The 24,488-nt window shown below is 42.0% G+C and overlaps 1 protein-coding gene across 3 annotated transcripts in view; it reads right to left on the minus strand.

Annotated features, from left to right (window-relative positions):
* LOC306926793 (microtubule-associated serine/threonine-protein kinase 3-like) overlaps positions 1-24,488 on the minus strand; it is a 49,071-nt gene extending 24,583 nt beyond the window's left edge. For 2 of the 3 annotated variants that reach the window (XM_079506228.1, XM_079506227.1), the window contains exons 1-4: positions 11,391-11,894; positions 8,019-8,107; positions 6,028-6,100; positions 1,145-1,223 (exon numbers count right to left, since the gene is read on the minus strand). In XM_079506228.1, the coding sequence (XP_079362354.1) occupies positions 1,145-1,223; positions 6,028-6,100; positions 8,019-8,107; positions 11,391-11,482 (333 nt within the window). In that variant the 5' untranslated portion in view covers positions 11,483-11,894. Of the gene's footprint in view, positions 1-1,144; positions 1,224-6,027; positions 6,101-8,018; positions 8,108-11,390; positions 11,895-16,553; positions 16,644-24,278 lie in introns of those variants that run through there. The other variant, XM_079506226.1, reaches the window with a different exon arrangement.

Genomic DNA, 24,488 nt, shown 5'->3' on the forward strand with positions numbered 1-24,488 from the left:
GCTGAGCATAAAGAGTGTTTTTGAGGAGCTCTTAAAAGGCCTATTGTCCTAACAGGCAGTAAAGAGGTCTATCTCATAGACTTACTCACAATAGAAGCACTCTCCTTTCCTGACCCTTCCCCCACCCTGTAGAGAGACGCTAACCACTTTAATGCTGGCATCACTATTTTGGCATGTCTATAGGCAAAGCTTCTTTTTTTCTTTTACCACATTAATGCCGGTGTACCTATGCTGGGGCTGACATTCAATGAAAAGCTTGGAGCTTGTCTCTTGATCTATAAGCTTGTAACTTGTAGATCAATTACTATCGGCCAATCTATTTGGTTTAGAGGGGATCTAGTATAGAGCCAGGACCAGGAAGTATCATCATTTTTTATTTATTTTAATATATATATATATAATATAATATATTTACAGTAAGCCGGCAGGAAATGGGGAGAGAAATGGGGGGGGGGGGGGGGGGGGGGGGGTGACACGCAGCAAAGGTCGTCAGGGTCGGTCAATGACCTCTTCCATACAGGAAAGGATTCCAAATAAGCCAGCTGGCTTCTTCCTTTCCCTGCACGGTATTTTTGTTCTTTGATATGCATTGTCTATTTTTTATAATTATGTGCTAAATAAATAAACCTAAACACGCTGTCAAGCTGGATTACCAGTCTAGGTGTCCAGACGGATACGCCTGGTAGTGTAGTCTTTGTCTAGTGCAGAACACTAGGGCAAGATGGGTAGATGGACTGCTTTTGGACCATCGCGCGCTGATTTTAGTTTTAGTCATAGTCTCTTCAATAGTTTTCATTTAGTTTCAGTCACATTCTCTATTCACCTGGAATGTTTTAGTGTTAGTCTAGTTTTAGTCGACTAAATCTACAGTTGATTTAGTCGACTAAAATGTATTTTTGGTGGGCGTTGATGCCGTCGTAATGACCGTTTTTACAAAATAACGAAAACAACACACACACACACACACACACACACACACACACACACACACACACACACACACACACACACACACACACACACACACACACACACACACACACACACACACACACACACACACACACACACACACACACACACACACACACACACACACACACACACACACACACACACACACACACACACACACACGACTTACGGAGACAGTGGAACTGGGTGGGTTGGTTCCATAGCCAGACGAGGGGAGTGACGCCAGCGACCATCTTCTGCCTTCCGCTCTAAGAAGAAAAACACATGCTTGTTATGTAATGCTATGCTGTGAGCTGTCCATTAGCATTTCATATACCGTATACAGTATATGTGTGTGTATATATAGAAAACTACGTATGTAACATACATGCAGAGTCCATTCATAGCTGCCTTCCACCCCCAACCCCCAACACAAGGAGTCTATTAATCTAGTCTGCTCTTCAAAAAAATACATTATACAAATACATACAGTGCACTGTGGTATCACTGGAGACTCATTAAAATGTATGCATTTGAAAGTGGAAGTGATGGGAAAAAAAAGACTAGATAAAATTGGAATTGGAACACTGCAAACTTCAAGCCCATCAATTGGGTTCTCTCTACTGATGGAATTGGCAAATGTAGTTTTGTTTTCTAAAGAGATGGACATGATGAGACAATGAGCAATGATGATCAGAATATAGAGCTCAGATTTAACTTTTTATCCAAAAAGATTACTGTGACCGACTAGTCACTACCCAGGGCAAGGAAGGACACAACACAGGGCAGCTTTCTTAAGTAGACTGATTTATTCCTCTCAGTTCAGGGAATAATTCACAATAATGTTACTTTACACAATAGAGCAGATGGCTCTCTACTGTCCGGACAGAGGCTCTCTCTCGTTTGTAGAGATGACTGATTTAACCTGTTGTGCCTTGATCAAGTCCATGCACAACAGGTGCCCAGCCAGTTCTAGTTTGACTCAGGCCAGGTGTGACTGCTTAAATCAGTCATCCTCCATCTCACAATTACCTACTGGTGTTTTGCGATATGCCCAACCTAACTAGATTATGAAATATATTCTTAAGAATCCCTTTGGGAAGTTCACACTCACTGCAGACTATTGTTATTGCACTCCAGCGCTTACATCGTTGAAAACATTTGAATCGTGCAAAAACTCACAATTCTCCCATACAATTGGCCAGCGATTCGGAACTCTTCCCAAGGCATGTGTGTGCTTTGCCATCGCCTGATTGGACAATATACAGTGACATGCCCAACTCAACTGTAATTGAACAATATTCCTATAGAAGAGATAGGCAACCACACTCGCAATTCCGCAGGATTGCGTCGTTCTAGTTTAACTCAAACCTGACAAAAAATAAACCTCAGATACAAAGCTGCTACCTGGCAGCACGAGCCAAGTGACACAAGCGTAAGCATCAATTACAAACTCCTTCTTCTCACCTACAAATGTCGAAACGCCCTGGCTCCACAGTACCGTTCAGGCCTCCTCCATAAACCTACTCTGGCACGGAACCTGCGGTCCACAACCTTGGACCTCCTCTCTGTCCCCAATACAAACAAGCGAACCTTGGGGGACAGAGCGTTCAGTGTGGCAGCCCCCACCTAGTGGAACTCTCTCCCAATAGAGATTTGCCATGCTCCAACACTGGACTCTTTTAAGGCTGCCATGAAAAGACAGGCTTATGGCATATAGTTGTTGATGTTTTGTTTTGTTTGTTTGTTTGTTTGTTGGTTGTTCATTTTGTAAAGCGTCCTTGGGTTCATGAAATGCGCTATATAAATTCAAGCTATTATTAATATTATTATTAAGCAACAGACATTTTATTTCTTATATTTAATTTAGCTAAAGCAGAGAGAATATCCAGATTGTAGCACAACAAAAAGTTACAGAAACATCGATACATTTCAAAACATTTTCAAAAAATACCCCCCCCCAAAACAAAATAAAAACAACTAAATGACATGCTTCATGTTTCATGAATTCAAAACAAATTCAATGACTGTTTCCAGTATTTCATTAAGATTTTAAAAAAATCCATGAATCTGAAAACAAATGTTTAAGAAGTAGCAGAAATACTCACTGAAATACTCACTTGAGTATTTTCAAGCTCACTATGTGAGCTTGTAGATCAGCTATTTTCACTAGTTTGGGTACCGGCCAAACGTCCAATTTCTCTTTTGGGAACCGTCCACTACCCTATATGAACCCTGGTCTACGCCGTGCAAGTGCTGACATTTTTAGCACTGAGCTAATAGAGCCTGCCTGCTTGCTCTGGGGATAAATAGAAGTTTGACCTTGTCATTCAGGTCAACATTTTTGTCAAACTAGAAACGGGATAGTGTCAAAGGTTGTCTCCGTACCGTAGACACAGGATCTAAATGTGTCAAATTATAGAAGAGCAAATACAACCACCCCAAAAGTTACACTGTAGTGTTAACATACTCTACCTAAACATACAGATTGGACAAAATAGCATTGTATTCACTAAATAAATTACATTATTAAATAATGCTAGTCAAATGTGTCTTTACAGGAGATCAGCAGTAAAGAATAAATATGTCAAAACATAATTGAGCTTGGTTCAATTGATTGTTATCATTGTGTGCACCTCCACTCCCAAACAAGTATCTATCATCAAATCCCTCCTGACAATCAATTTGAAGATCAATCATGACTTCAGAAATGTGATCAGTAATTGATAATAATCTCACACACGTTTCTCTAATAGTCGGGCAGAATTCAAGTATCTATTTTTGAGTGGTGTAAACCACTACTACGACTGGCTTTGTTAGTTTACGTGTCTGTCTGTCTGTCTGTCTGTCTGTCTGTTCCAAAAAAATGAGCATGGTTGCTACGGTCACCCAGTTCACCCGGGTGTGATTTCATTACGTCAGACATTACGTCAGACCACAGCTGATCAGTCTATATAAGACCTTACACCACTCAGTTCACACGGGTGTGATTTTTTTCTTTGTAAATGAATGCCCTACTTCTTCATTCTATAGTGTCACACAAAAGTAGCAAAAATAGCAGATAAGACTCAGATCTCCCCTAAAAGAAAGGAACACATTGCCCCCCACCTGAAAAGTATGATGTAGATTGTAGAAGATCATACATTGGTTACCCACAGCTGAGGAGAAGCTGGTGTGTTGCTATGGGAACCAAGCTGGGTGACGCTTTGAATGCTTTAGTTTAGGCAGGGGCTTTCCCCATGTCTGTCTCCCTCTCTCTGGTGAGGAGGAGACAGATAGACAGACAGACAGACAGCTGCTGGAGGGGAGAGGATGCGAGCGTTTCCTCCCTTCTTACCCACCCACCCTGTCTCTCTGTTCATCATCATTATAATCATCATCATCTCTCACATCTCTTGCCTCAATATTTAAAGACACAGATGTTCCTTCCGTGCTGTAGGCCTGTCACAATTATTACATCATAATCAACTAATTTATTTGACATAACCACAATTATTTTTCATAATCCTTTCCATGTTGAAAAATAAAGTGGAAATAAGACAACCTATAAGCTTGTATGTAGGCTATTACTACACTGTGGAACGGATGTTTTCCCAGATGCTGCTCATACAGAATACCAGAAAGGGTTGTGTAGCAATGGCAATGATGACCTTGTATTCACTTCCGCAGTTTGGATGCTTCTGCTTTTCTAAGTGTAACATTTCACACACTACAGTACACATTATATAACACAATGTTCTGAGCAAATGTATTTGTGAGTTTTGCTTTTATTTTGTATCATTGTCTGTTGCACTATTGTTTTGTCCAGTTGATTGAGTGTTGAATGTTCAGTGGCTTTTTTGTACCTCGTACATTTACTGTCTTTTTATTCACTAGAGGTTCGGGTTCATCTACGCAGCCCGCACTGCGGCCCTCGCACCGCTGATCCATCTACGCAGCCCGCACAGCGGCCCTCGCACCGCCGATCCAACCCATATATCTGGGTCATAATTCCGATAACCCAACTTCCACATTCGCTCACTCCACTGGCGCATTAGTCCTGCCTCCGACCGAGGAGGAGAGGATTATATGCGAGTCCGGAGGAATCAAACCGGCTGAACTAACATAGTCACATTCCAAATTCTCACTCCTGCTGCTCACTCACTTGCTACTCCTGCATGTCATGTTGTATATTAGATGCTGTATTTCTCATAGGCCTATATGAGCTGTTTGACATGCATTCTCGCACAACAAACAGCATGATTAATGAATAAAATTCAACCCATAATTTAATTTTGTTGCTTCAGTAGCTTCTTAGATCACAGGTTCCCAACCACCAGTCCGTGGCCGTAAAAGGAAACTAAAAGGAGGATTATTATTTCAAGTACAACTATCAGAAGATAGTAATGTGTCACTCTGCAAAGTTTACCACCTGTCCAAAGTCATCTCTGATACAGCCATAAACATTTTTAGCCATTTGGGTCAATGATATAGCGATATAATAATATCATATATGGAGATGATGTCAGTCATCAGTGACTGATGTCATCAGTGTATGCTCATAAATGAGCATGCCCCTTTTTGTGACCAAATATGGACTGATTTGTTTGCGCCTGATGCCATGACGACACACTCCAGAATTGGGGCGAAGCTGCATTGGGACCTCCTTAGCCTATATGGTTATGGCTGACTCAGAGGGACGTGTGTGACGATGCAGTTGCAGTGACGTGAGCGGCAAGTCCCCCCGTAAGCCAATTTGAATTTAAAGATTGTACTGCTGCTAGGTTTAGTGTTTACCTGGTAACCTAGATTCATTGAGACACTACAATGTTCTCTTTGCACTCAGTTCATGTGATTATTAATTTTTACCTTGTTTGAGTTCATGCTTACTCTGCTTATTCCGATCTCATGCTTACAATAGGCTAAATGCTTAAATTGTAAATTGTAAAATCATTCCCCAAAAATAGGTGCTTCCATCGAATTCTCGTATTTGGGTCAATGGAAGCCAATGAAAGTTAATGTAGAAATTGAAAACAGGCCGTAAGGCTGTGATGAGGGACAAAGGAGACACAGTGTCGTGTGGAGCGGACATACCTCCGGGCAAAGGGGAAGTTGAGACAGGCGCTCGTAGACACGTTCCGAGGACTGTCCAGGGGGCTGCCAGCAGCTGAAAGGGTCAAAAGATTTTTAGTACCATTATTCAGTATTGCAATTTAACAATTTAATTTACCAAAACAGCCCTGTTTTTACAAACCATGTAGCCACATTGAGATCAGAGATTTCTTTTTGGAATGAGTCCTGGCCAAAATGGCAACTGTTAAAACAATACAAGACACAGAAAGATAACAACATAAAAAGGCTGAAATTATTAGATAATAGAGGGAAGGGTATTGTCGAGGAAAGATTTGACCATCAGCAATACAGTGGTCAATATTCTTCAGTCCAAGGACCCTCTTTGCTGAGAAAGAGATGAAGCAGGGACCCCCACTACATATTGTAATAAAACTGTGTTGCAGATTAAACATTTTCCTATATATCATAGATAGTTGAATTCTAGCTCTCCCCACCTACTCTCCAAAAATAGCCGATCTACAAGTTCACCACGCCTCGCAGCGCTAGGCGATTCAATAATGTTCCCTATTGATACCCAACAAAGGATTTGGTGGACCTCCTGTTGAAGACACCTGCTTTAACATACCTATAAACCTGTCTCTGAGCTTTAAAATAATTAACAGTGGCCCGGACAGCCTAGGGTGCAATGCCAGACAGGCCTGACAGCTGGCATTAAAATATAGCATTAACGGTAATAAAAGCCTGCAGTTTCATTGTTGTGTGTTGCGATGCGACACGTTGTTACTAGATTGACTACTTTTGCTATTACTTGTTTTACAGGTCTCAAAAAATGTCCACCCCCTGTTGTTTTTTCCCCTTTCTATTTTTTTAACAAATGGAACCCTGCCATTACTATTATCATGATGGCAATAATGAACTCGTAAAAATAGAGGAGGCAATTACACTGCAACAGTTGCACGTGAACATGTTCCAATAAGGATGAGGTGATGTCTGTGTAGAGCCCTCTGCTGCTTATTGAGAAACCCCCTTCCAGATTAACAGACACCTCACCACACTGTCATGTATTAATCTTAGACTTAAGTTCTTCAATCACAACAACGCAAGGCGCTGATACTCCGGGAGATGCTGTCTGTGTGTGTGTGTGTGTGTGTGTGTGTGTGTGTGCGTGTGCATGCAGAAGACGGTTCCTTTACATGCTCAGTAGTACTAAATAATTACATGGCCACAAGTGCAAATTAAATCTCGATTGTGTCGCGTAATCAGTTCATCCTTGAGCGTGATTGAGCTCCAAAGAGAGAGTACGAGTCTAAACGTCTTTGGTATGAGTGCTTCTCCAATGCTATTCATAGACTGCAGCTGTTGGACAACATGAAGTCATAATATACATGTGTATTACACACACATACTGTACACATGGCTGGATTACAACCAAAACATAGATCGTAGCTGTCAGGCACAAATATTTAGCTGTATCTCCATATTTCACTGTTTTATAATGACAGTGTCGCACAAAGGTAGTGAAAACAGCCTATCTACTAGCTCACAATGTGTTGTGGTGCGATGCATTGTGATCTTTAATTCATACTCCATCGCACGATGGTGTCGGCAAGTGACACCATCGTACAATGAAATATACTGTATATAAATAAACGTAGCAAAGTATGTACATGAATTATAACACTGTTGCTATAGCTGTTATAATTGTTTTGTTACTGTTTTGTTTTTTTTGTTCAAATGTAATTTAGATAGCATGATATTTAGACGGACAGATGGTTCATTGCTTACCTGGTGTCCTATACTTTCAATGTACAGATTATTTGTATTATTATTATTTTGTTTTTACAGTATATTTCCTAAACAATATAGACTGAAGCTATGTTCTTGGTTTACCTGTCACCCTAGTTTGTCTCTCTGAATTTGATGTATACGTTTACTTTGCTCTTTACTCTCTTTACTTTGCTCTTTACTTACTGCTCTGGATAAATGCCTAAATTGTCATTAATTGTACGTACCAGTGTGGACGGAGTGGGGTGACAGTGGCCGGGACAGAGATGGCGACGGCGACACCACGCCAAGACACTTCCTGTTGCTGCTCCGACAGCTAGGACACAAAACAGAAGAGAGGTCAACATGATGCCAGCCTCTTAATCACATACGGCAACAACATACGACATCGACACTTTCATTGTTACATCTCATATGCAAGTAGTAAGACTCTTAGGTTTCGGTCCATCAACACTGTAATTCCTGTTACGTAGGCAAGTCAGGAAGTGACTCGAGTTTTACATTGGACAACAATGGTGTGCCCCCGCCCAGATCAATCAGAAGCTACGAGTCTTCAAATAATACAATTTTGTAACCCATTTTTACACCCAGTGTCAAGTGTCTATATAATCATGGGCACTACACTCCCTCTGCCAACCTGGGGGGAGCAACCTCATGCTTCCTTCAGTGCATGAGGAGTCCAAGCTGCTGGCCAAGGGAGGTAGATTAGAGAACAGGATTACTGCATGTTTTTTGTGAGGGTAACACAGGGAGAACAGGCAAACCCCCCATACACAGAAAGGCCCTTTTGCCAACCCCGCCTAGGGTATGGGCACTGATGACGTGGAGGAAAGAACACACCCCCAGCGCCCACAGCCAGTCTTCAAATAATCATGAATCATTGATATTGATTTGAAGTCATATCCCCCAGCCCTACTGCTGAGTCAGGCCATACGGCAGAGCAGTATCTGATTCTGAACGACGGGTTAATTGGCTAATGGCTCCAAATGATCGGTTTGGCTGAGTCTAGAGATGCAACAGTTAACCAAACCAATCAATTTAACTGACTATGAAGAAAAATGGATTTTCAAACCATCTCACAATAGGGGGGCTGTGCTGCGGGCAGAGGCTATGGCTAGTTGGGGGGGTCATCATTGGCATGGTAAAGTTTGGAAACCCCTGATATAGCAGATACTTTCCGGACAAGATCTCTGCCGGACAGAAGGGGGGATGGAAACCTACAATCCCACATGGAAGTGGAAGGCGATGTGCTGAAAGGTTGAGCCTTTGTATCAATAGAGCCAGGTCTAGCTCTAGTGTTAACACCATAATCCTCAATCATTCCTGAGGGGACAGGACGCACTCCGCTCAATAATGCATGCCTCAGCACCTTTTAGAGTGACACCACCAGGGTTAATGGCACACATGGTACAGACCGCATTTCACCTCAGTCAAGATCTTCTGCATTATTAAGAACCCTGCTACAGTAGGTACAGTACACTATCAGCAGCATACTTATATATAGAAGACACACACACACACACACACACACACACACACACACACACACACACACACACACACACACACACACACACACACACACACACACACACACACACACACACACACACACACACACACACACACACACACACACACACACACCTGATGTTTCTGCCTGCCTACTCACCAGAAGCTGCTCCACACACACCACACAGGTCCTCCGTGACCTTCACATGACTCCCACTATCAACTACACTCAGTGGTTGTGTCAACCTTTTCAGGCAGTGGCCGCCCTAATCATATTTGAACTGGGGGGGGGACCACCCAAAATAATCATATTTGAACTGGGGGACCACCCAAAATAATCTTATTTGAACTGGGGAGGGGACCACCCAAAATAATCATATAAGCACTTGGAATTGTAAGAGTTGAGGCATTACGAGTTTGACTTGGTCCACTCCTGATCTACAAGCTCACAACGCATTGTGTGAGCTTGTAGATCTGCTATTTCCACAATTGACAATGTTTTACCAGTATTTATAGTAGGCCTATAGTGACAATGAAAAATACCGCTCATCACCTTCAAGGCCCTCAACAACCTGAACCTATAGCTGCGGTTCTCAAGGTGGAGTCCGAGCACTGCCAGGGGGTCCTTGAGGGGGTCCTTGAGGGGGGTTCCAGCATATTGATTCCATCCATTTAGGAGGAGGACGCTGCCCCAGAGGCCTGAGCCTATTGTGTACTGTAAAACAGTGCTTCTCAACCAGTGGGCCGTGAGAGGACATTGCAAGTGGGGAATGGTTGATTGATCATTAAAATAAACATGCCTAATTGCATACGGCCAATTCAACTACAGAGGCACTGCAAAACAAACTTTTTGTTGTTGTTGGACCAGAGTTGTGTAATAATATAATATTACAGTTATTACACATGTTATTAGGCGATAACAATACAAATATTTTCATCACAAAAGTGCAAAAAGTGAGCCTAACTTAAAGTTATAAGCAATAAAATAGAAAAGTTATATAAGATAATAGAAAAGCTTATAACGTATAAGCAATATGTAATATGACATTTAAGTAGGCTCTATACGTCATGCACAAAGCCCATGAAACAGCAAGACGACTAGATCTAGAATAGATGTTGATGTTCTTTGCTATTTTACTCGTCTAGCGTGTTAAAATTGTTTGAATGTAGGCCTACTTATTATGGATTAATTATATTTATATGTCCCGTCCCCCCCCACACCCCCCAACCACTGGCAATAAATAAGCTCTCAAAGCTTTTTCTGCTTTATCCTTTTGACAGATATGTACAAATATGTTCATAATGCAAGTTGTGTCTAAAATGTCATTCCCCTCGCATACAGGAGATGCATTGATATTCAAGCTAATGAGCCGTCCCAAATTATGCAACGTGTTTATTAGCCTGAAGATCAAAACTGAAGATGAATCATGAAGAAATAATTATAGCCTGGAGATGTGAAGATTGTTAGAGCGTGATGATGGCATGAGATCACATCACATGAACACAGCCAGGACTGGACGAACCTTAAGGCATTGATGTTACAGAATGCTAGTTTACAGATTATTATTATTAATAACACTGAATCTGTGGAATAAACTAACATAGCAACCATCTGCAGCAAACATTTTAACAAAAGGAGCGCCTTGAAACAAATAAACACAAAATAAACAAGACAAGGTTTGTAGTAGGCTATGTGTTTGTAAACACGTGGCAGACAGTGAATGGTGAATGGGGGTCATTCACATTTATGACAATGAAAAACGTAATTTTAGGCATTTGTAAATAAATAATCTATGAAAAAACACCCACATAGCCGACTCGAACCGAACGGTTATATATTATAACCACTTGAACCTTAGCATCCCAAGTAGCCTCGATCGTTCCAAATCTTTTCTGTAGCCATGAGCACGCAACGCTTCGTGAGCTTACTCAAGTGGGGTTTATTTATTATTTGTCACTTACAAGTTAGAACCAGCGAAACGTTGATCGGAGAAATTGAGTAGTAGCCCAAATTCTCAAAGAATAACAACATATGCCGTGTATGGTTGCCGTTCACGTTCAACAGTATTTAAATTTTAACTTAATACCTTTTGGATCTCTTGAGCAACGCTCCTGGAACAAAACGACTCTTGTGTTGGTTCGGTTGTCCGCCGGCGGACCACTGGCTTGGGTCCGACATGATGGTAGACTGGTGGTGGTGGTGGTTGTGGTTCTACTGCCCTTCAGATTACATTTATAACCACACAATCCCAGGCTGGCAGGCAAACCCGAAACCCATGGTTTCTCCTCACTTCAGTCCCTTTGTGATGCATATGCAGCAAACTGCAGCTGCAGCTGTGTGTGTGTGTGTGTGTGTGTGTTCTCTCTCAAAATAATCCCATCTCGTTCAAATCTGATTGCATGATAAAGGACCACCACACCTATCTTCCAGCATGAATACCCGGTAATCGGCGATTAAAAAACCTCATCGGTTGTGTGTAACTATATGTAGTCCATTTTGCTGATTGTCTGTATTTGTGTGCGTCGTCGGCGAGTGTAAACACAAGCACACTTTGTTTGAATGCGGATGGATGGACGCTGCTCGTTGTGACGCTGTGGATCGCACCACACATCTTTCTGAGAGGGGGTGTTCCGTTTTAGCTATTGCAGAATGGGACATTCCACTTGCTGAAGGCTCAACAACACAAAAGCAAAACATAGCAACAATTTGAATTAACAAAACATTAGAAATTATAGCAAATAAAATAACAAAAATATACTACCGTGGTTTGGTGCCAGGGGCTTGTGTTTGATTGATTGCATTGATTGAATAGGACTTTATTAGCAGTTTGCAAAACAAAAAACATGGGGACCTTCTGATTGGGAAGAAAGTATGGAAGTGTGCTGAAGGTGGGGGGAGGTCGAAATAAGGTAATTTGTGTGTAACAGAACATTGTATTTACTAGGACATTTTTCCTTGGGTTTAATACTGACATATAATCAATGTAGTAGTAGCCCAGAAGAAAATATGTATACACGAATAATGGGTATAGTATTCAGAATAAAGTGAGAATACATCTGTCCAGACTCATGTGAAATGAAGACTTGGAATTGGGGGTTTAAGTAATATGTTTAGTGAGGTCAGCCTATTGATAGTTCTTGTCATGATGCTCTGAGTGGGAAGGGAGACTAACCGCTAACCACTAGCCTAAAGGGCCCCCCTCCCCGGCCCAAGGGAGATGTTAGGCTTTGTGTCATCAGCCAGAGCCAGTTTGTATATGTATAGCTTTCTCTACTGCAGGCTGGTTCTCACGACCATCATGGGCCCGTATGCATTACGGGTTCATTTGGTTCCATTTGTACACTCTCAGAGTTTAAAAGCCCCCAAATAAATCTTAAATAAATAAATAACGCTGATGATTTTACAGAGTAGATTGGGGATCCATGAGACATGAGATTTAAAAAATTGTATAAAATGGGGATCCGTAGCCTATAATGCATCTCAAACTGGGGAACATTGAAATGAAAAAGGTTGAGAACCACTGCTTTACTGTTACATGATGTGATGTGACTCATCACTCTTCACACGCCCACAGCTGAGGCCAGTGCATCGTTGCTGTCGGAAATTAATTCCACAAATCAACGCCCTACTATACTTCATCCCTCAAGTGTCGCTCTTGTCGCTCACAACAAGGCAGCCTCTTCAAAACCATGTGACTTCCATAGGAAATTAATTGGAGCTGTCTTGTCCCCCCTCATCACCCGCAGGTCAATCATGAGACAATTGTCTTCCATGTGTGTGAGTGAGGCCCCATAGGCACCCCGGTCGGATGGCTTTTGCCTTTTCATTTTCTTGTAGTCTGTCTGTCACTTGAGTCTAAACATAAGCCTACCTCATTGTCACATCGTTACTCAATGACTGTGATCAATCATTTACCATAGAGATCTTCTCATCTTCTTCTTTGTTTGTTTGATAGCATTTCGTAGTGTTTGTGACTGGTTTTTACTAATCTTATCCTAGTATAAAGGGCATATAGCAGTGGGCGTGGTTTTCTGCTTCCACTGAAAAATCTGCCATTCGTTTTTTCCCATAGAGATTTACAAAAATGTTTAAGGCTAGAATCAAGCCATCCCGAATCCTGGTGATTCATGACCATATAATACCTTTGATTCTGTGAAATATATATATATTTCTTTGAGGGGCGCTAGTCCGTCCTATATACAGGTTTAATATTTGTTTTTAGTTCAATGTTTGTTTTTAAAACGCCATTGACAATGAAGGGAAAATCTCATTCATCTTGTCCCTAATACAAACATTAAATGTTGGGCAGTGGTGGCCTAAGGAGCGCCCTTGTTGCCGAAAGGTTGCCGGTTCGATTCCCCGGACGGGCAGGAAAAATCTGGGTGGGGAAGTGATTGTCATCACTCACCCAACACCGCTGAAGTGCCCTTGAGCAAGGCACTGAACCCCCGACTGCTCCCCCTGGAGCTGCTTAGTGGCCAACAGTATAAGACTGTGGTTGTACTGGTCAGCTCCCAGGTTTTAGTGTGTGGGTGTGCGTGTGTGTGAAAATGAGCACCTGTGCTCAGCTACTTCCCTGGGTAAATAAAGAATTTAAAAAAAAAATGCCATTACCAATAAAGAGAATTTAATGTTTGTTTTGACACCGTTTGTTTTACATCACCTCACCTAATCATAGAAACATGAGTTAGACTTTAATATATTAGCGCCCCTCACTTCACACAGGTGTGATTTTTTAATATTTAATTATATGATAAACTACATTTAATAAATACCCTTTGTTTAGCTGTATTTATTTAATTTTTTTCACTGGCCGCTTAGATTGCCTATATGAGGTGCAGGCCCTGGATTGGAGCAACAATCCACTGTGTTTGTACCAAGTTTGGGGGCCCCTCTGATGAGGCCCCTGGGGGTCATACGTAGCCCCTGGTGTGGTAAATGGTAAATGGTGCATTTATATAGCGCCTTTATCCAAGGCGCTTTACATAGATTGTGCATTACATTCACCCATTCACACACACATTCATACACCGATTGCAGCAGAAGCCATGCAAGGTACCAACCAGCACATCGGGAGCAATTTGGGGTTCAGTGTCTTGCCCAAGGACACTTCGACATGTAGACAGGAGGAGCCGGGATTCGAACCGCCGACCCATGGATCATTGGACAACCTGCTCTACCTCTTGAGCCACAGTCGCCCGAGTGGATACTCTGATGGCAGACCCCTGGCCCGTGTTTGTGCCAAGTTTGGTGCGTTTGATCCGAACAACGGTGTGCCTTGCAAGTCTGCATGCTATGTTTGTGACATCCACCGTTCACCGTCCGTCCACCCATTAGGCAATTTGATTGAACCAATGAAAAGGTATTAACAAGGGCTTGGGACCAAATAATAACTGCATTGGATGCATTGGAGCACAGTTTCTGTTTTTCGTTTGCTGAAAAGTAAGGGTTTAGGACATACAAGGTTTCTGTCCAAAAGTGACACTATGCTGGATGCTGCTCCCGGTGTTTGCTCTTAATGCCTTCCTTCCTCCACATCACCCAGGCCCGTTGCCAAGCAACCCACATAGACTGAGAGAGACAAATAAGAAGTGATACCATTTTCCTCTGGGAGCATGAAAACCTTTTTAAAAAAGGGAAAAAAAGACAGAAAAACACGTGGGAGATTTTGTTTTCCACGTGTCTCCGAATGTGAAGCGTTTTGCCCTTAAATACCGCCGCTGTCGGGTGGAAACCTTGTATTTCCATGTTTCCACTTTTGATGTTTTTGTTTTTTCGTCATACTACAATATCACACACAAGCTGCAAAAATAGCTGGCAACGTATCGTATTGCGATGCGGTGTAAGCTTGTAGATCTGCCGTTTTTGCTAGTCTGTCTGTGGGCTTATACATTTTAAACAAATGAAAAGTATTAACAAGAGTTTGGGAATAAATAACTATATTGGATTCATTGGAACAAAGTTTAATTATTTCCTGAGAAGTTGTAGTTTATGTGGTATATATACATACATACATACATACATGTGGATCAAAGTGTTTACACCAGCGGTTCTCCAAAGTGGGGAGTGGGGGCCCTTGAGGGGGTTCCAAGAGAGACCCAATATGTAAATGAAATGACTCACGATGATCAGCCAAAGCTCTGTGTGGGACAGAGAGGATTGGATCACAGCACTGGGCTGTGAAGTGGCCACTCCTACACCAATGGTTCTCAAAGTGGGTTCCGGGGTCGACCCAGGGGCCCCAGGGGGACTCCAGTTTAACCAGTTTAACCCTATTTTATACTGATAAAAGTACAAAATCTTGAAAAACTTTGAAAAAGTTTGAATAATTTAGATTCAAAAAACAAATCTTTCCTTCTTGGGGTCCCTAGGACACATTGATGATATCTCTTTGTAATGACAAGGCCCACGACACCAATGCCAACATATCTGGGTATAGAGAAGCCCTTCATTGCTTAAATATCACATATTATTATCCAAGTCATTCGTCTTCATTGTTTCTGCAATGTGAGTAATGTGATGTTTGCCTCCACAGAGGCTGAAATCAATAACTCATCTAAATCCTTTCAACTTCTGCTGTTCAGACAACTTGAGGTTTGGTTCTGTGGTTGCGATGACAAACAGTTTAGGACCTTTAAGGACAAACAGATCTCCATATATGGACATTCTGGACAACCAACCGCCAATTTGACCAACCCTAGGAAGGTACCACACGCCGCGTCTGAAGTCGATTGGCTTAGACGGTTTTCAAGATATGAGGAGGACACTGCCCCCACTGAAACCACAGACCCCGTTTCACTAGGAAAGTACGTCACGATATGGTCGCAAAAAGCCATTTCATCTGGTCTTTAATTACATTTGGAATAATAGACCCAGGGTGCCAGCCCGATTCCGGTGAGCCGCCCCACGTCCGAAACGGTTGAGAAATGACAAAGTTACCGTGTGGGGGTCCCTCTACTGTACTGTCACTGTACTGTACTGTACTGGCACACCCGAAATCACCATATATACAGTTAATATGTGCGTGTGTTTGTGTGTGTGTTAGGTTGCGCAGGTGGTGAAAAACAACCATGCTGTTTTCGTGCTCAGACGCACCCACCCAACCACCCACACACATAGTCACTTAAGGAAGTGGTTGCACCACTTAAAAATAAAATAGCAAGCTCACAATGTGTCACTTTCCACTTTCCACTTTCACAATGTGGTACTTAGTTTCCACCACTGGTGATCGACTGCGGGGGTCTCTTACCTCCAGGGGTGCAGGGTTTGCAAGGGGCTGCAGGGACTGCAGGAGCTGCATGGGCTCAGCAGGGTGGGACTCTGGCAGGTGGGGGACAGACTGTAAGGGAACACATGTACAGAGAGATCAGTTGTGCTGAGTCAGCATCAACAAACGCAAGTCATCTGACCGACCACCAGTCAGCAACAGCCACGCTGCTGTTATACTCCAGTGTGGGGCTCTCTTATTACAGATGTTATGAACCATGTTTGCATCATCTGTGACACACAGCTGTGTTGACAGTGACAGCCGTGACAGGACTGGTTTTATAAGAGGGGACTCTGTGTACTGTTACTGCTATATAACACTTCAGTGGACTCTGAGCCAAGTGACGGTTAGATCGTACGGCAGGCAGACAGGACAGGACATTTTCTGGGGCTTATTTAACGCTGATGGAGAGTTCAAACACCCTAGTGTCCTTATTCTGGGCATGTCATAATAGGCGAACATTCAGCAAAAATGGGCAAACATTCTATAAACATTCAGAGAAAATAGCAGACGCTAAAAATGCTGCATTGTGAGCTTGTATGTTCAGAAATGACGTACAACAAAGTGTTTAAGTGATTAAGTTAAATGGCATTTAGGTATATGATGAGCTCCTCTCCATGGCTTTTGATCAAAAATCAACCTTGTGTTTGGGCCGCAAATAGGCTGCTATCATCTTTTTTACACAATCCCTAAAATGTAAAAGGTTGTATATGGTTATTATTTAAGTGGTAAGTGTATATTTATTTGGTTACAACAAAAGGTGTATTGTTAAAACGTTAAGGCTCTATATTCTGAATTGCTGTAGTGTGGGGTCTCCCCATCCATGATCTTTGTAGAGAACTCACACAAAGATAATTTATTAGTTCCAATTTTGTCTGCTGCTAATTTGTTTTTGTTTCATCACTTCCAATTTCACTTGCTTATTCTGCATCCTGCATTGATATCCTATTAAAGAGTTGTTACTGGAAAAAAAAACACTATATGGCAGTGATTGCTATCAGAATATAGAGTGCTATACCGTAACATTAATTTTAAGAAAATATCACTTCAGTTACTCTGCCTTTAATTGAAGGTTACACAGCATTGAACTCCCAGAGATTCGCTCCTGTGTGCATTATCATAACATCACACATTCGCCTGCTCAGCCCCTCACGTTGCGTATGACAAGATGCTGACAAGGTGCTTTTGATGTTTCCTATTGATTTCCTGACATACCACCGATAAGACCTATCTAAGACCTTCAGGGGGGCTCAGCCCCTAAGGCACTGTATAACATTTTAATATACAACATGACTTATTACAACTTACATTAAAAGTGAGGCCAATTAAGTTAATATAGCATCAAAATCATTTAAAGGGTTATTCAGATTTTTTGACTTAAAGTTGTAGGAAATACTTGCATTAATATAGTGGTTGCAAAGGTATTAATTGATTGGTGGGAGTTCTGGTCTTGTTTTGGTGAATAGTAAGTAGTTCCGTTCATTTGGTGGGGGTGAACCAATTTAAAAATCCCATAGCTGGTGAGGACGGAGGCTCTCCATAGCAACCGGAGCAAGGTAAATTGCCGCTTTCATATATGGAGTATACGGTTGTCTACGAACATGTACGTAGTTAGCACCTTTAAGTACCTTAGCCTAGGGCTACGATTTATACGGTAATCGTAAATAGCAGATAAAAAGTACAAATACAATTTTGAGGTATTTGTACCTTACTTGAGTATTTCCAATTTCCAATACTTTTACTTCTATTCCACTACATCTCAGAGCCAAAATTTTTACTTTTACTCGACTACAATTATTTGAAAACTTTAGCTACTAGTTTAAATTTGAATAGAAAATGTACATTAACCACTTCAACTATATATATACATTTCGGCCATTTGAAATGAGCTGATCTATAAGCTCATACAATGCGGTGCATTGTGAACTTGTACCTGTAGATTGGCTATTTTCAAAGGATTTTGTACACATTTTGAACTTGTGAAATGGGACATTCTGCAATATGAGTAGGCTACTTTTACTTTTAGTACTTTAAGTACATTTTGATACCAATACTTCTGGACTTTTATTTGTAACAGAGTATTTCTGCTTAGCAGTATTGATACTTTTACTTAAGTAAAACATTTGAGTACTTTTTCCAACACTGGTGTCCAGTATCACTACGCCAGCAGCAGCACAAAACCATATGTGACAGAGGGGTCAAAGTTTAACGAAAATTGCACTAGAAATTGCATGTAGAAATAGGTCAACAATACAAATTACGCTAGTTTTGTGGATTCATTTATTTTTAATGCGTGACCCCCAGTGGCCCCCACCAAATGCCCGGAACTATTTAATATTCACCAAAACCAGAGCAGAACTCCCACCACAGGACTCATAGGCAATTAACCTTTGCGACCACTATATTAATGGCAAGTATTTCCTACAGCTTTAAGTCCAAAATTCTGAACTAATCCTTTAACCTCGTCAACCTTATATACTACATACTTTTTGCAAGTTCGCATCATGAGCTTGGAGATTGGCAATTTAAAAAAAAAACATCTTTTGGAAAATCTTTCAAACGTTTCTAACAACAGAGTCGTTGGCACAAAGTATTGCAACTGCTGTACAAATAGACAATGGAGATAATAATTCTCCCACAGTGCATCTATTGTCTCTGCATGCTGCAGTCAGAGGTTTCTTACTGCAGACACACAGCCAGTGGCTGTAGCGAAGCACTAATGAAGCTGTTGTCATAGTAATACAGTACAGCCAGGGGAGATGCAGCCCCTGCATGCAGGGCTGTGATGATGATCCCGTCACGTGTAGCTAACTCACAGCCTGGTCGCCAGAGAAAACCTGGTCCCTGTACACTATGCACAGAAGTGGGTACAGTGACGACATATTTGAATCCCCAAAATGTTCCATTTGAACGGGACTATAGATGCAGACCATGTTGAGTCAATTCTCAAATGTATACTATACGCATTACGTAGTACGTACCTAACCCTGATCCTATAGCCACAACTTTTCAAAAACTATATGCCGGCCTAAACTCTTTTCAAAATGTACAATCTCTCTTTCAAAATTTTAAGATTTTGTAACCCATTTTTCACCCGGTGCCATTTGCCTAAACTTGTACAGAGAGTGTACAAATTTGTACACTCTCAGAGTTAAATTAACATTGATTTTACAATGTAAATTGGGGTCTCAGAGATAGAAATGCCATTAAATGGGGGTCTGTATAGAAATTAAACGGGTTGAGAATCATTGCTCGAGCCGTAAAAATCTTCTCTTATAAGGGTCCCTGGCATATCTTTTCAAATGGGGGTCCACGGGCTAAGTAGTGTCAATTTGGGGGGTCCTTGACATGAAAAAGTTTGGGAACCACTGCCCATAGGGGACACGGGGAGAACATTCAAACTCCACACAGAAAGGCCCTTTCGCCAACCCTGCCTCGGGTATGGGCACTGATGACGCGGAGGAGAGAACACGCCCCAGTGCCACTGTGTCCCCGGTGGTAATCCAGTCCAATACCTTTTCACTGTGAAACGATCGCCGGCGCTAGTGACTGCGCCACCGTGCCCCCATACAATCTCTCTTTACTGTGTTTATCACAGTATACATTCTCTAATTGTACACCCTGTGTTTGATGCCTTGCTCTTTATCTAATCTCTCTAGCCACTTAAACCCTGTGTTATTAGTAGACTGGCGTCCCCCAGGGCACTAGGCCCCCTACTGTTTTCACTGTGCGCTAAATATCTTTGGCGAAAATAGCTGATCTACAAGCTCCCAACACGCAACTATATGCAACTCGCTCGGCGCGCTGTGAGCTTGTAAGATTGGCTATTTTCGCTGAATGTTCCCCGAATAGGGAAGCTATGTGGTTCATGTGGTAAACCCTGGCATCCCAATTTTGTACATGTCATTATAGATGGAAAATAAATCATACCTGTGTGTAAGTGTGGGGCGCTCTTATCCTCGTACATCAACATGACGTAAAATAGACACTATTTGCTCAGACACTATGACGTAACATTCTCCATTCATTGTCAATGGGAATTTAATGTTTGTGGACAGAAATCTACACTATTAATAGCTGATTAGGATATATATATTAGGATAGCAGCACCCCTCAAAAATCACACTCCTATGAAGTGAGGGGCGCTCTTATCATCATACATCATCACTTTTCTGTCATTCCGGCCGGAATTGGCCTCACTTCTCTGCCCTCACTTTTTATCAGTACTTACTTCGCTCAGCCAATCAAATCATCGCTATGGGGTGCTCAGCCAATCAAGTCATCACTAAAACACACAAAGCTGGGCATAGGAGGGCCTAGCGCCAGTCTTTCTACTGTACTACTTCTACTAAGCAGCGCGTAGTGAGTGATTACACACCCTGGCACAGAACAGTATACACAACTGCAGATTTTATTATTAGGCCAATGAGGGCATACAGTACAGCAACCTATAGCCTTGAGTAATCTTTCTTACTCAAGGTGTGATATGGTATTATTGCGACCGAAGGTCGCAGTTAACTATGGAATCGCACATTTCCCGTCAGTGTGTCGGGCACCAGTGTGTGTCGGGCGCCATATATGGTGCCCAGGTCTCGTGACATCATGTGACATCATCAGGGATGGAGATGTAGAGACTGGAGACCCTGATGTCATAGTAAATGCGACCTGCTGTCGCATGCAGTTAAGCCCATATGGAGATTCCTGATGTCATCAATATTGGCCAGCAACTCTACATCTGACCTCAAACCTCAAACCTCAAACCCTTAGATCTCCATATATGGATATGTCAGAACCGGTTCTGACATTCCATATGTTGATCCTTCCCCATCCATCCATCCTCTTCGATGTCTCCCTTTTGACTGATACCTGTGCATTCAAACTCTAGACGGGCCTGCCCCAAAGTTATTAGTGCAGCCGCGCCCGGCAGCCGGCGAAAACTAGAGTTCTCAACAGGCCCGGAAATGAAGGCCCGGCCCTACCTGGGCCCTCATAAAACCCTGTTGTACACTCAAGAGAATGGCCCCTATACCACCCTTAGATCTCCATACTGTCTGGAGCTGACCTGTTCTGACATTCCATAGGTTGATCTGACCTCATCAAACCCATGTAGGCTACACTAAGACATGCTCCTTATATGGCCGGTATAGAATTCATTCCATGTTGATCTGACCCCCCATGCCAAAGCGCCAGCCCTCGCCCAGAAGTCTGCTGTCAACAAGGCGGATGGGTGCACCTTCTCGCCCTCAGGCGTCTTACTAGTGAATCAATGGCTTACATTATCTATTTTCCTGATCTGCGTGATTGTGTGCAAAGACGTATTGTGACGTATGTGTCTTTTCTCTTTTGAATTCAACTGGCTATATGTTCAATGTTTTGCTGTATACAACTTTAATCACGCACGCACGCACGCACGCACGCACGCACGCACGCACGCACGCACGCACGCACGCACGCACGCACGCACGCACACACACACACACACACACACACACACACACATATGCTCTCTCTTTCTCTCTCTGGGAGATTGTCTCATCGCCTCTTTGTGTGTTGCATGCAGATCAGTATCAGAAAACATTAGAGAGGACATCCTGTGATAAGAATGTCACAGGTTTGATCCCACCACCAGCAATCAATTTATCTCTCTCTCTCTCTCTCTCTCTCTCTCTCTCTCTTTCCCTCCCTCCCTCCAAAACAAGCCGCTTTAGGCAGACACTGAATCCCACACCCGCCTCGTGGGATTAAAAGAGCACCAGCTGAAAGACTCCATATGAAAATGAAATGACTCACCATGATCAGCCAAAGCTCCGTGTGGGATGGAGAGGATTGGATCACAGCACCGCGCTGTGAAGAGGGATCTCCTACACAATCAAATCCTGAGTGTAGGCTATATACATTTAACGCAAGATAGCCTACACATGGAACAAATGCAACGTGGACCTTCTACAAATGCAACCAAAATATGGTTAATTTGGTCGCATTTGTAGAAAGTCCACATTGCATTTGTAGAGAGTCGCATTTGCATTTGAAGAGAGAGTCTACAATTGCATTTTGTAGACTCTCTGAGTTAAATGTACACTCATGATTTTACAGTGTACCCCACCCCCAATACATTCACTCTGAGAGGAGAGTGGGTGGATTCTGAACTGTAAACCCCTTTGATGTAGCTATAGGAAGGGCGGAACAACAACAACAACAACAAGATACACAAATCATTCCAGAAGCTGTGCAGTAGACCTGTAGTGGACATGTATACAGGAGGATGCTGCTATTCTATTTCAACATCTGATTAGAGTATGAACCATAGAGTAGTATGAACCCCCTTGAGATGCATTGTCTTGTTTCCAAGGGGCGTCCCCAGCAGTACAACACAGAACAATCAACAAGGACAAGGTGGGCTCTCCCAATATTCCAGACTAACACATTACACACATTACAACTACATTAATTTGAATAAAAGTAAACAGCCATAATGTCCACATATATATATAAATAATAGTCAAAAGCAAGGACATGATGTGTTTTGTACAGATATTCTTGAGTAAGAATGTAGAGTGTTTTTTTAGACAATTACGAGCAAGGCATCAAACACAGGATGTATAGAGACTAGGCCTGTTATGAAAGGACTGTCTGAGTCTATTAATTAATCAGTATAGGACCCTCCTTTTTCCCTGTACCAAATCTCTTTGCTGAAATACCATTTGCATGTTTGCACCTAATGTTTTTTCCCCACCTATTATGGTGACATGTCCAGAGTAGGCCTATAAGGATGCTAGGGTTCAATATTGAATGTAGCAATATTATTTGTAGAATTTGTCCTTAACATATTGAGGTATAACGACACATTCAAATGTGAAGTAAAAATCACCTAAAAAATGTATAGGCCTATAACCATCAGGTTAAATGCAGCTCTGTATATTTTCCTCACCAATTCATCGCTATAGGACTATAGCCTATACTTATACTATTTGTGAGATTGTGTTGCAAAGGCTGAAACGTTTGACTATTCTGTGTCCATTTACAATTTTTAAAAAGGCGATACAGCTTCGGTAAAATAGTTTTTATCAGTATGCTCAGTTAGCAGCATAAAAGCCATAGTCATTGACTCTTTGCCACCTGTAACTCAGTCTGTCACCTCACACTGTATCAAAGAATCACAGCCATTTACACTGCAGTAAAAAATAAATCAACCGTGTATTTTATGATCCATTTACAAATGATTTGTACTGCAGAGTGTAGGAACTTTGGACCTAAGGGTCAATTTGGTTCCATCTGTACCCTCTCAGAGTTAAATTAACACTGAGGATTTAAATTTAAACCACATCAAGGTTTAGCAGGGATTATTATTATCATTAGGCACCAGGCACAATGTTCAATATGGTCAGCTGCAGATATAGAGCCTAGGAAAACTTCATGACGCAGATTTGTCTATCGTTAGGATCTAGTGCATATCACATATCAGATTATCATTGTCAAATAATAAATCCGCTTTAAATTGTTGATACCGGATTTAAAAACATCATGGACATCATGCTAGTATAGGATATTGTTGTAAGTTAACTTGTAACTATCTATATGTCTATATCTAACTTATCTGCTAGCCTTATACGCCAATTATGACAGACATATAGTAGCCTAGCTCTAGTTCACAGACACAGTTTGTCTACTGTCTACACATTCATACGGAACAATCAAACCAAAACTTACTCCAGGGTGAGAGAGGGGATTTTCAGTTTATCTCGCCTCGACTTCATTCTGTCGCCACTTTCGCCCAAAGAGCTGGCGCGCTCTGTCTCTCTGTGTGTGCAAAATAAATGCCACTAGACCTCCGTCACCTTGTCCCCGCAGCGCGCACTGGCATCGCCTGTCATCGCGATTCGTGAGACTCAGTGGCAACTAAAAATAACTTCCCAGCGA

The sequence above is a fragment of the Electrona antarctica genome, assembly GCF_951216825.1.
Source record: "Electrona antarctica genome assembly, chromosome: 7".
Classification (NCBI taxonomy): Eukaryota; Metazoa; Chordata; class Actinopteri; order Myctophiformes; family Myctophidae; genus Electrona; species Electrona antarctica.